Source organism: Halichoeres trimaculatus, unplaced genomic scaffold (genome assembly GCF_033239565.1).
Source record: "Halichoeres trimaculatus isolate MK-OKI-2021-1 unplaced genomic scaffold, fHalTri1.1 fHalTri1_scaffold_10, whole genome shotgun sequence".
Lineage (NCBI taxonomy): Eukaryota > Metazoa > Chordata > Actinopteri > Labriformes > Labridae > Halichoeres > Halichoeres trimaculatus.
This window is the reverse complement of record NW_027437187.1, coordinates 7,347,615-7,361,437: the sequence shown is the minus strand read 5'-3', so window position 1 is coordinate 7,361,437 and position 13,823 is coordinate 7,347,615. Positions and strand designations below refer to the sequence as shown.

At 38.5% G+C, this 13,823-nt stretch overlaps 2 protein-coding genes across 2 annotated transcripts in view; both read left to right on the top strand.

Annotated features, from left to right (window-relative positions):
• smpd3 (sphingomyelin phosphodiesterase 3) overlaps nucleotides 1–4,841 on the top strand; it is a 106,440-nt gene extending 101,599 nt beyond the window's left edge. Inside the window, exon 10 of the mRNA XM_074676916.1 lies at nucleotides 2,337–4,841. Within this exon, the coding sequence (XP_074533017.1) occupies nucleotides 2,337–2,438 (102 nt within the window). The 3' untranslated portion in view covers nucleotides 2,439–4,841. The remainder of the gene's footprint in view (nucleotides 1–2,336) is intronic.
• The window catches only part of LOC141796179 (NACHT, LRR and PYD domains-containing protein 12-like), a 600,880-nt gene that overhangs the window by 283,012 nt on the left and 304,045 nt on the right, over nucleotides 1–13,823 (top strand). The window lies entirely within an intron of this gene.

The window sequence follows — 13,823 nt, the reverse complement described above, 5'->3', positions numbered from 1 at the left end:
CTGAATAGTTTAAACACCATGAATTAAAAAGGAAATATGGAGCTATTGTTAATTTTATAAATGTGTGATGAAACATTAAAACATCAATATCCAAAAATCACCTGATGTCCTGGATTGGTGCTCCTTTGACTTAAGGAACAGGGAGAAGTAAAATAAACAAATAAAACATTTATAAATTAAATTAACAAAAATGAAGGGGAAAATAATAATATTATCAACAATTATAAAAAAAATAATAATGTTTTTTTTCTGTTTTTCTTTTGTTGAGGTAATTTTGCACCTAAGTTGGGGGTTGATTCACTTATCGTCATTGGTACAAAAAATATTTTGTGAAGCTAAAGGCATGGTGGCCTAATTTTTGGTTTTGTCTGATCAGGTGTTTATTTGATCATTTTGTGAGTGAAGGGGCAGAAACTATAAGACATTTTCTTCTTTTTACTCCTTTTCATTCATTTTGAGACTTTTTTTGTTTTTTTTGTATGGTACTTTAATTTTTTGATGTCATCATAAATGAAATAAAAACAAACTCTGTGGGAACCACAGATGAAGAAGATGTCATATTGATTAAGTGTTTTTTTTGTTTGTTTGTTTGTTTTGGGGTTTGTTTGGCCTTCCTGTAATGACAAATTACATGTCACATGTAAGAAATGGCTGACTGACTAAAACAAAGATGAAAGCCTTCTATAAGCATGTTCTGCTGCAGGAATAATCATGTTTCACGCAGTTTTTTTCATATGTAATCACAGATCATCTTTGTTTTGTTCACTTTTGTTTGGGACAAGACTCAACTCTTCTCTGGGTCTTTTAAAATCCCAGTCACTTTTTAAAGACAGCTGTGTTAAAGGAAAAAAAAAAAGTTTGCACCGTATTCGGCAGACATCAGAGGGTCTAAGATGGAGCCATCTAGTGGTGACTGAGGAGTTTTATGTTTTTAAACAGGTGACGAGGTTGAGTATTGTCTCTTTTTTGCTCCATCTTTGTATTCTGATCAAAACTGATTTTATTCTTGTTGGAGTTACAGTTATAGCTGCTATCCTCTGGGAAAGCCTGTAGATATCATTAGTGACCTGGCTCATTTGTTCAGGAACACAACCTCAGGTAGTTTCATTGGTTTTTAGTTAGAAGAGTAACAGAAGGAGGAAATCTCCCTGCACGGCCAAATTTTGATTTTGCATTCATATGTCAAGGTTTGGAAAAGTCCCTCTGGTTCTAACAAAGGAGGATCTTAATTCCACTGAAGAGCCAGAGATCAGAAACAATCTGCTTATTAGTCAGAGATGATGGTTTGGGGAAGGCCCTCTGAACACATGTGAGCAGAATCATGAACTTAAAGCCTTGTTTACCTACACAGATAATCCACAGAGTGATACAGTTAGCGTTAGTGTCTGAGACTTAACATGAGTTACATTTACCAAAACCTCGCATGTCTATAAAGAGACACCTGATTGCTCTCAGCTTAAATATCAACACAGCACATAAATATTATGAGAAAAAAAAACTTGTTTTGTCTAAGTTGGAACTAAGTAAGCAGAGTTTTATCAGAGAACGTTGAAATCTACTGATCCTCAAATTTTATGTCTTATTTTGAGTCAAAATTTGCCTTTATGTTAGCTCAACTCAAAATGAAAGTGACACCTGTAGACTATAAATAAAAACCTATGCCATTGAGGTTAGAAATATGTTTAAGTTTCTCGAAATAAGAATGTCTTTAAAGAAACGACACAACTACATTTTTCTAACTTTATTTTCAAACTTGCAACTTGACATTTAGAAATACGGATAGCTCAAAAACTATAACTCCAATACATGATTTGCATTTTTTTTTTTTGATGAATAAGTTAGGGAACCTTTTAACTTTCAGTGTTTAATGACAGTGAAATATCATCTAAATGATCCAGTATAAAATTGGTTATTGCTTAAAATTAATATTCAGTAAAACTGATAAATAAACCCCATGGAGTTTCAATGAACTCCTTGTTGTAGAATAACTGTAACAGTTGTTTACTGAATTTTAAGAACCAAAAACAAAATGCTCATGCTCAATTCAAGATCCCATAAACTAGAAGATAGAAAACACAAGTAAAACACTTTTAAAACAAGGCTACATATGCAAAACACTTAGATCTAATAATGTGAATCTTGTCAAGTGCCAGATAACTGGCAGTGTAGCCCCTCATGTCTCCAAACAAAAAGAAGAAACCTTTAACGATAAGTAGGTTTGAGGCCTTAAAGATACCTAAAACCACAAAAGCAGAAGAAATGAGGAGATGCAGGGATGAATCTGTATTTGGATGCTGGTTTTGTTGTCTAAAGACAGATCACTGTCCTCTCTGCAGGAGGTCGAGGAGTTCAGCTTCGTCACCCAGCTCTCCGGCATCACTGACCACCTGTCTGTGGCCATGCGACTGTCGGTCTGCACCGGGGAGGAGGAGCCGTAGATCCACAGCTGCAGCTTGGGTTTTTAAATACTGCCATGGAGGAATGACAGAGGAGCAGGACGAGAAGGAGAAATCAACTTGTTTACAGAGGGGAAAATGCCTGAAACTGAACAAACGCTGACCTCCGAGGGGGGGCTGAGGGGTCAGTGAAGATGAATTATGGGGGGAGAGCTTGGTGGACAAATGGATATGAGGGAGGTAAAAGAGAGCAGCAGCAGAGGAGAGACTCTGTAAGGAGGAGATAAGCATGAGGAATCAAGGTTAAACAGCCAGGAAGGTATTCATTCATCCACACATACACACACAAATACACACACTCTTTATGGAGACTTTGGCTGCTGAATATGGCCTGGCCTCTCCTCTCTCCTCCTCACACACTGTTGGACTGACTCAGAGGGTTTTATTTTACAGTGAGTTGTTTCCTGTAGCTGTTTTACACTCACTCCTTTAATGGATTTTTTTGCCGTAGTACAGTAGGTATGTTTTTATTTTTAATGATTCTACATTCAGGGACAGTTAAACCCTCATTCTTTGATGTAGAAAACAGATGGATTATGAAAGAGGAGAGTGACCTCTGCCTGCCGTCGGACTGGCCTCCTCACTGACCATCTGTGTCCTCATATTGTGCTCCTCCCTGAAAGGCTATTGGTCAGCTCTGCCGTCAGTCACTCACCTTGCTCACATCAGTCCCAGGAAATCTCAACAAGTGTCTTTTTTCTAAAGAATATCAAACAGACTTTCTAAAAGGAGAAAAATAATATAATACAGTTTCTATTGTTGCCACACCACTTTTTCTAAGGAGTTGAAATGCCTGTTTAATATTCTCTGTTGTTTGTTTCTAATAATAGCTGTTGTATAAAGAGATATGAGACTGGGGAAATGTTTGTTCGTTTGATGCAATGCAATGCTTAAAGCATGTTTTTCAGCCATTGTACATTTGTGGCATTCTTGGTAAACTAAAGGGAGCAAAAGATTTTGCTGATGCATGATGGGATACGGTACCAGTTTACAGCATTTATTACAGCAGCTTGATACTCGTTCCTGCTTGAGTCCGGCTGCACCTCGCCCTGAAACACTCTCACTGCCTGGAGGCCGGTGACATATTTTGTGCATGTGAGACTTAACCATGATGGTCACACGAAACACACACTCAGAAACACACACTCAGAAACACACACTCAGAAACACACTCTCAGAAACACAGAGAGGGTTGGAACAGAATCATCCAGTATAAGGAAGTATTAGCAGCTTGTTCGTGAACAAGCCACTGTAGCTTTATGGTTAGCCAGTAGTCACTGTCTTGTTAGCATGTCATATTAGCCCGCTAGCTAATACAGTAAAGAAGACCTAAAGGCTGCACACTCCCTACAATATGCCAAGTACTTCTCAAAACATTTGAAGCAGTGGGTTACAAGTACAGAAACATGAACTAGCAAGACCGGAAGGGTGCTTCAGACCAAAAACCAAACACGAGACAACACGAGGTAAAAAGCATTCACCTCTATCATAAGGACACAGACAGGAAACATCCAGCAGGGCCCTCATGAAGCCAAGTGATGAACAAAAGGGAAACATAATGTTTTGTTTTGTTTTGTTTTTTTCGGGTAAACAAACCTGGTTGAAGTTTTAAGATGAACCATGTTCTCTAGCTGTGTTGCTAACTTAAGCTAACACCTCTGCAGTTGTTTTTTACTCAATGTAAACACAACTGTAGAGCAGCACTGCCTTCATTCATCTGTTGACCACAAGCACAGAAACAACAAGCCAATAGTAAGTTAGAAAACAGGTCAAGACACTCACACACACACACACACACACACACACACAAACACACACACACACACACACACACACACACACACACACACACACACACACACACACTGAGGATAAAGCTGTTTCAAATAACAATACTTCTGACTTTGTTGCATTTTGAGATATAACTGTTAGATTTGAAGACACGGTTAGACACACAAAGTTATCGTTTGAGCGCTGCTTATTTTTTTAAAGCTGTGTTGCCTTGAAAGCATTTCCTAAAGACACTGATCATCCAAACTCAAAACTAGCCTTTAGCTCAAACTCACACCATGAAGAAACTTAACTCACTCTCTGTCAGGATGTGAAAGAAGAATCACCAACTGGACAAGCATCCTGTCATTTCTTTCACTCTGTTGTTCTGTGAATATATATTTTGTAATTTAACTCATCAGTTTTCCTATAAGAAGTGACTTTGAGATGTTTTCTCCTGATCTTGACTTATTTTCCCATCATGTTTAGTTATTCTTTGAGATTACAAGGCTTGCTCTCTTTGGATAATGGAACATTTTCAGGGGTTATAGACCACAGGTTCACAAACTTTTAGCCCATACCCCCAGCCACGGGACACCATTCACAGACCAATCCCCCCCCAAAAAAATGCCATCATAAAGCCTATTTTCTAAAAGTTGTCTTATAAAGTTCTGGGGTCCTTCATTTCCACAGTCAAACTCAGAGAGGGCTGAGGCTGCCTGTTCCTTTGACCATATACCCATGAATTCTTTTAACTAAACATCAATGTTAAACCAATTTGGTTTACATAATTTCCCATTCATCATCATAAGAGGCTTCACAAACAAGACGGTTAAAGTGATGATTTTTTGTGTGAGCATTGACAGTATACCAGGATGGAAAACTCTGCCCTATTTTTATTTTTTGAGATAAAATCAGTCATGAGTAAAGGCCCAGAACGGACAGAAAAAAGACCTAAGATACTTGATTCAGCTCATCCAAACCTAATTAGACCACCTATGGGTACAAATTGCTGGGTCCTCAACCAGAAAAGTGGAAAACATAACAACAATATTTTCTGCTTTACAAACAAATGGACCCTCATTTTGATTACTTCAAAAGAATTGATAAATAATGTGATAATATTTTGATTTTGTGACCATTGTTCTATGAAACAATTGTGAGAAAAGACGACCATGGAGAGGATCAAAGGATGGAGCACCTGGGATGAACTCGATCAAAAAAAGTTTGGTTTTACTTTTTTTTGGATCAAAAACAGACACAAAAGAAGAGAGTTCACTCTTCTTAAGTATTTTAGTTTCGGTGTTTACATAGTCAAAGAAAAAAACATTATTTTGGTCTTGAAAGATTGTTCAAGGTGCTCTGAAAATGGCTGGAAGCTAATGAGTAAATATTGGCCCACTTTTACACAACGGCCGATACCAATACGTTAAAAAATGATCAACATCGGCTGATACCGATATTGTTACCGATATATCCCTACCACTAACCGTATATTAACTCAATTTTACCATCCTAATAAGTTAAGACGCAAACATGAAAGAAAAATGATTATACTCTCATTTATTGATTTAAAATGATTTATGAAAACATTTTTTTTAATTCTCCCAGCGATTCCTCATGGTTTAAGCTTTTTGTGGTGAACATCCTCCTGAAACTGCTTTCACCTGCTCCTGCATCACACAGGCTCTGGACCTGTGTAACTCTGAAGAGGCTTGCTGAGTCTGTATCCGCTGACCCTGGTGCTTAATGTGATGCTGTTTAAATCACAGCCTGTTACCTCAAAGACTGACAGAAACATGGCAACAGGTCTGAATCCAAACTACTGGTTTATCATCTCATGCAGTTGAGTTTTTTTTTCTGCTCTGCTGGTAAAGTGACTTTAAAACTTAAACAGGTGAATAAAATGAGTTGGCTTGTTGCTTTAAGCGGTCACACAGGAGCAGGGAAGGCTTCATCAGACAAAAGCCTCATTCATCTCCACTGAATCCCACAGCAATGATTTGTTTCATGATTTCTCTTAAGATGAGTTTTTTAATGATCATGTGTCACCAGGAGCTGCAGATAAACAAGATCATCACTGAACTGGAAACACGTGGCTGTTTGCTTTTGTTGGTGTGCTCACAGTCTGCATTGTGTTGAACTACCAAAAAGACACTACACATACATTTCCTGTGACCAGTGTAAAAACCCAAAGAAGAGTTTGTCAAGAGAAAATTTGATGGGGTGAATTTTACACAGTGTTTGAGATCCACAGTCTGCACATGAAACAATGTTTACAACAGTTAGTGTCTGTTTCTGTTAGCGTGGAGCACCTTGATGGCCAGTCTGATCATATACTGTATGAGCTTGTATTTTGGGAAAACTTATTGTGATATTTTTGAATATTTGGTGTTTTTAGGAAGGATGGATGGTACAGGATGAGTTTGCAGATGTGATACAGCTTTTATTCTGTCATTAAAGTTTAACTTTTATTTGTGCTTATGTCTCACCTGCTGCTTGAAGTCGCTCTGACTCTGTGCGACACAGATCGATTTTATTTTGGTAATGTATTCTTCGTTTGATTAAGGGTTGTATTGATGCATTTTCACCCTGAAATTAAATAAATTAGTTATAAGTTCATATATTTTTTGGTCTATTTTAGGCTCTTTTCTAAACCAACACACCTCTTGTTCAGGCCAGTTTTTGACTGAGATGAGGTGAGATTACTCTACAATCTGAGCTCGATCCATGAGTTTTGTAAATACATGTATTTGGAAAGTTTTCCTCAGTTTCTGCTCTGAATTTCTTTTTTTAAAGGCACACTATGTATTTCCCAGCAGTTCATTGTGCGTCAGTGTTGCAGCATCCAAACAGTGGACTTCAGCTACATTCACATGATGGTCCAACACTTTTTTTAACTGAATATGTAGCTAAAAATTTGTATTTTAACTTTGTTTCTGGCCTTTTTTTTTTTTTTTTTTTTGCTTTGTCATGTGTTTGTATATCTTTCTCATATTTTTAAAGGACTTGTTTGAGGACAGTTGTGAGGAAAGGAGCTTATTGTTTGATTAAAGTAAAGTTATTAAGTCAAAGATTTGCTCTGTGTTGGTGTTGTGTTTGAACGGTGAGTCCTGCGTTAAATAAAGGGAGGCCTTTTTCAAGATAAAAGAAGAATTATATTTGTAGTTACAGGTAGCAAACATGGTTATCATAGTTTTTCATTTGTCTTTTTTTTTTTTTGTTTTTTGTTCTCTGAAAATTCTTGTTTAAGTTTAGTTTGTGTTAGTTTCAGTCTTTTTTTTGTAATATGGGGTAGTTGTCAGGGGCAAGATACAGTTTGAAATAATGTTGGTTTCACTAAACTACATTGAACTAATAAGAAATGTTACTTTTTTGGATCCATAATAAAGTAAGTTTAAGTTTAAATTTTAGATTTAAATTTTCCTCTGCATCCTCACCTGAAATGATCAGCTAGAATTTACCGTCTGACGAGCCTTGCCCTGGGAAATAGCGATAGTAGCAGTTAATCACTTCACTGTGAAGATCTTCAGAGCTCTAAACTCTCCTTATGAGAGGATACTATGTCAGAGCAGCCGGAGCTTATGTTGTGGAGATCAGGGCTGAGTGAATGTTAACAGGTATTTTAAAGATCACTGATGCTCTAATAAACCCTAATAAAATAAACAAGTCACACAGCTACTGCAACAAAAGACATAAAAAAGTACTTGAGTCATCACTCTGAGCCAAAGGCATAAACACCAACACTGACACCTCTGAACCAAATCACAAGTGTTCCCTTCATAATGACACCTGAATGATTCAAACAGACCTTGTAGATGCACTGGTGTACTCTTTTCAATTCAGGTATGTAATTTTTCTAGCAGAGACCCTATCAGATAGACTTCAATTAGATATTAAAATTGTGTGGTCCACTGTGTCAAAAGCAGCAGTAAAATCAAGTAGAACCAACACAGCATAATCACCAGAATCACAGATGGAGCAGATATTGAAGACTCTTGCTAAAGCTGACTCCGTGCTATGAAGGGCTTTAAAACCTGATTGAAACATTTCCAGTGTGCCATTTCTGTCTGTAAAAGTTCTTAGCTGACAGAACACAACCTTCTCTAAAATCTTTGAAAGGAAGGGCAGCTTAGAAATGGGCCTAAAATTAGCCAACACAGACTGGTCAAGACCAGGTTTCTTGAGCAGAGGCTGCACAACAGCAGAATACTCAATACAGGAATGGAGTTTGCAGTTTTTCCACAAAACACTATCTGTTTTTCTTTCAATGTATAATTAACAGGGTTACCTCAGGGAGAGATAGCAATAGGATAAAGAAACAAACTGGAGCACTCTAATAAATCAACAAGAAACAGACAAAACTACATCCGCCTCCCTGCTTTGCTTAATGTTCATGTTAGTGTTAACAAATAAGTGTCAAAAACACAATCTTCGTAACACACACTCAGAAAACTCAAGCTGTTTGGTCAAATGGTGGTAGTGAAGCAGGAGGGCCGGTGTCTGAACTCCTGCAGTCCTATTTGAAAATTTCGTCGTTACCTCCTGGCCAATCACAGCCAGCCATGTGACGTCCTCCTCCAATCAGGAGCTGGTGCGTGTTTTCACCACCCCAGGCAATCACACCTGCAGCACAGCACCAAGGAGGAGAGCAGAGGAGCACAGAGAGAAGAAAGAGAACACAAAAAGAAAAACAGAGCTCCTCTACCAGTGCAATACATAATACGTAATCCAGGTACTTGATTTTATACACCTGTGGCCATGGAAGTGATTGGTACTCCTGAATTAAATGATTTGGAGGGGTGTCCTGATGCTTTAGCAATAAAGTGTATTTTCCTGGTCATAATCCACCATTTAAAATGAGATCATCAGCGACCTAACTGGTTACCTCTGAGAGACATTTCCCAGCATCTGTGGTAGGGCTGGACTTTCCAGAGAAAACATAAATCAATTTAAGGCACGTAAACCAAAAGTCCCTTTGATGACTTTACACCAGTAGGTAAAATTGAGCAGTAAGCAGAGTTAAAAAGAAGATCTGCTAACGCCCTCAGGACTGTGGGTGATAGCGCTCATGGAAAACAATGCAATTTCTATTTCTACACACTGTAGCTTTAAGGAAACTCTGTTTTATCTCCTCTTTTAAAGTGAATACGACTTCAAACAAGATCATAACGCTTTCCTAAAAGAGACTTGACACTAGGGTTAGAGGCTAAAGACCTCATGGGATTTGCTCTCAGATCACTGACCTGAGAAATGAGCCACCACGGTTGTTGGAAAGCTTTGAATTAAAAACAAGAAGTTCTTCCATGTTGATGTTTGACCTGTGTTTGGGGGTAAATCTACTGCAGTTAAAGATGGTTTTTAAAAAGTATATACATTAGAACTCAGAGAATGAAGGTGACACAGAAAATAAAACACCAACAGAGCCATGTGGTCTGTTACGCTCCATCTTCTGGTTACCTCATGGACTTGACTCATATTCATTTGGTATTTGAAAAACATGAGGTCACAAAAAGAGAAACTCTTGTTGTCTGTCTTTAAGGGCACAGAATGATGAAGTGAAAGAGGAGCTTCTGCTTTCGACGAGCTGAGACTAATAATAGATAAGTGGTACTTTGTGAAGTGAGAAAACCACCCCCTGCCCTGAAACCAAACTCAGGTCAGCATGAAAACAAAAACCACTTAGCTAGAGAAATCTGTTTCTGAAGAGTTCACAGCATGTGTATGAAAGAAAACGTAGAGAGACACACTTCTTAACTCGGCAACATCATCACAACCTGTCTTTTTATTGGAACACAAGTCAATTTTTCCTAGTCAGGAATTTCATGACTTTTAGACCTGTTTTAACTGAGATAAGCTCATACTGATGCATGATAGGTGTGATGTAAAACCTCAAAGAGTGGTCAGAAGACCAGAGAAAGCACTATAAAAAGAACACATGGTTCACTGTCAGTCTGTTGGGATGGCAGTTAGATCTGATAGTTACAAGTGTGCGCCCCATGTACAGCAGTCAAGACCTTGTCATAGTGGTTGCAGGTTTAGGTCTGGAGCCCCACTTCCAAAAGTGGCTCAGTTTGGTTTGTCTCAGTATGGCACATTTTGTGGCGTTTCTTTTGACAAAATCCAGGACAGGTCCCCAAAGTACCAACCTGTAAAGTCCCACCTTTTTGGTACCCATCTGTTGGGTCACCAGACGTACCGATCCAACCTCAGACGGTGGAGCTAGAAACACTGCTGTCTGTTAATTGGTAGAAATAATCGTCACTTCCTGTGCAACAATGGTTGCTGTATTTCTCCTTGTGGCACACAGGGTTCTCTTAAAAAACAAACAAACCTTGATAGAATAGAATAGAATAGAATAGAATAGAATAGAATAGAATAGAATAGAATAGAATAGAATAGAATAGAATGTACTTTATTAATCCTTGAAGGGAAATTCAGCTTGATTGTGCTTTGTAACAAAGAGCCAGATGGAAATCCCAAAGAAGACTTTGCTGGATGTCTTCCATCATGGCTCTTTGTTTACTGTGTCACGTTTTGGACACTCATCCTTGGATTTATTAGCTGGATACACTGTGTCATCACACTATCATGTTGCTCACATGGCTATAAGCATCTGTCTTACACGCTGCCCACCAATAGGGCCATGAGTGCCTGTGGAAATGCAAACAGGCTTTACCAATTTGACCTGTACCAAACTGTACCAATCCAAACCAGACTGATTGGTGGAAACGGGGCTTTGGATTTCCACACTTCCTATCTCTCTTTGACGGCCCCTTTCTAATAAAACCAAACAAGCTGTAAAAGTTCATTCAAAAAAGGTTCTTATTGCTTATCAATGACTTCTGAAGAAAAAAAGCATAAGGACTGGATGTTTTGTATCATCTCCTCACATCAGTCTCTTTAGGCTGTGTGGTGTGTCACACTCCAAAGATGTGACTCTGCTGAATGATGCTTTGTAGTGAATCAGGAGAGTCAGCTCCCATCGAGTGAGAGCCGGCTTCCAGGCTTTTTCCCTTGTTTCTTAGCTCTGACTCAGTCCCTCAGCTCTGCTTGCAGCAGAACTCTGGATATGTCTCAAATTTCATACTTTTGTCTGTACAATTACATGAAACACTATGAAACACTACATCAAACACTGCAGCTTCACACTTAGAGGAAAACACGACCACAGTTTCACAGCGTTTAACAGGTGTTCTTCTGTTTTTCATCACTTACATCCATCAACCATCTATGACCTGTTCCCTCCCCTTCATCTACATAGTCGTTGAGTGAATGTCCAGCAGTCCACACTCTACTTTTTGATAATTACTAATACACAAGCTGAGAAATCAGAGTGCAGTGAATTTTTTATACTGTCAGTGTGAACTCACTAATGCACTCATATTTGGGGCACAGCCTTTGTTTTGATTGACAGCATGGCAGCCATCACATGCTATTATGTGATAGCAGAGAAATGGACACTCAGTCAGTTTTGTGCAAAAAGAACGAAAAATCAAAAGATGATTAGAAAATGTTAAAAAGTAGGAATGTAACAGAACAAATGCAAAAATTAGGCGTTTATGGGGCTTCCCATAAAAATACTGAATGCAAAAGGGTTTATCAATACACACAGCATTCATATTTAACAGGTAAGGCTAGGATATGAAGCTACAAATAAAACTAAATAAGGAGCCTTTTGGAAGCCAAAAGAAGCAGCTCTCTGAAAAGAGTCGAACAACACTGTAAACCCCAAAGTTCAAATTACTCAACCAGATTAGGCTATAAAAACTTAGATTTGTTAGTAAGTTCAGTTTCTACTTAAATGTCTGAGTTTTCAGAATTGAAAATGATGATTTCTGAGTAGATTCAACTTTTGTTACTGTTTAAGTAAGCACAACTTAAAATCTTTAGTTTGTGACTGTGTTTTGTAACCGTGAGTGAGGAGGGGACACAGTCGATATGAGGCCCTGCTGTACTTCTAGGCGTACAGCAGCAGCACAGGCTACCTGTGCTCCACGTGACACAGACTGTGGGTGTGTGTCACAGCATGGACCAGCTGTCTCTGCTCCACGTGGCATCAATCAGCTGTCTATGCTGTACATCAGGGGTCCCCAAAGTTTTTCCTGTCAGGGCCAAACAACTTATCCCTTCTCTGATGGGGGGCCAGGGTCAATTTGTAAAAAAAAGTGTGACACTCGCAGAGGTGTCCAACCGTAAATATTGTTTCCCAGAAAGCCACGCATAACCAAATATTAACAACCCTTTCTGGGATCTTGACAGGAGAAAAAAAAAAAAAACTGAAAATAAATAATGACACTATTAATGAAATATATAACACTATTTATGAAATAAATAAGAACTAAATAACCCTTTTCAGGTTTTACACAGAAAAAAAAACCACGAAATATTAACTTTCTTGTAGACACCACTGTTTGCAGCTTTCTCTCTCATTAACTTCCCTGTGTAAACCAGAAAGCAGGCAGGCTAAGAAACCAAACTAAGTGATACAACACCTACCAGCACAATACATTTCACTACCAGTATGGTTGTATAACAGGATTTTTTTTAAGGGAGGGGTTTCTGATAGGGCATAAACTGCAGAAGGTTGGAATAGAAAGTTACATTCTATGCATGTGTAAGTCTCGATCACGTGGCCAGACTGAAAAAAAAAAAACCATAATGCGCCTCTGGTATTGTTCAGGGGGCCGGGTAAAATGTGGAGGCGGGCCATATCCGGTCCCCGGGCCATAGTTTGGGGACCACTGCTGTACGTGGTGTGGACTGACTGTGTCAAAAAAAATGTATCTTTTTACATTTTCAAGATTGGCCTAAATAGCATGGTAGTCCAGTCAAATGTTTCACTTATAAATATATTAACCATAAGGCACACACTGCAAAAGTCACTAGGAACAAGACCCGTGCCATGGAGGAAAGACCACCAGTCAGTGCAGTGGGGCTCAGACAACCTGTGCCCCCTGAAGAACAATATTTCAATGAACAGCAGAGTCTCATATCTACCGCCTTCCCTCCTCACTCACAGTTATTAAAGCTATGAAACTGTAGCTGATTTTTGTTGTGACAGAGTTTGTAACCATGAGTGAGGAGGGAATGCTGTGGATATGCTTTAAAATGTTATTTAATTAAGTTGTTCAGATCTGATTCAATTTTTTATTATTATATTACTTAATTCATAAGGACATAACACATCTCGAGTAAGGTCAACTTATTATGTTTTACAGTGATATGCAACATTTTTGAACATTACTTAATACTTTGACCTAAAGACATTCAGTAGAATGATTTTCCATAGTAATAGTAGCCACTTAAGATGTTGAGTTAAATTAACTTATTTCATTACTTAGCTTTTTTAAGGTAACCAGTTTAAAAGCATTCTTCAAGTAATCTCAACTTATTCAGGTTTACAGTGTACCCATCACCACGACACGCTATGTGGTTTGTTCACACATGGCTGCTCTAACTGTGGGGAGCTCTATGAGTACATGAGGACTAATAAAGAGCACAGTAATGACTCAGACAAACCGTAAGCTTCATACAGAAAGTGTTCTCATACAGAGCACACCTGGTCTGCTGTTCACTCCCTGATAATATATGATG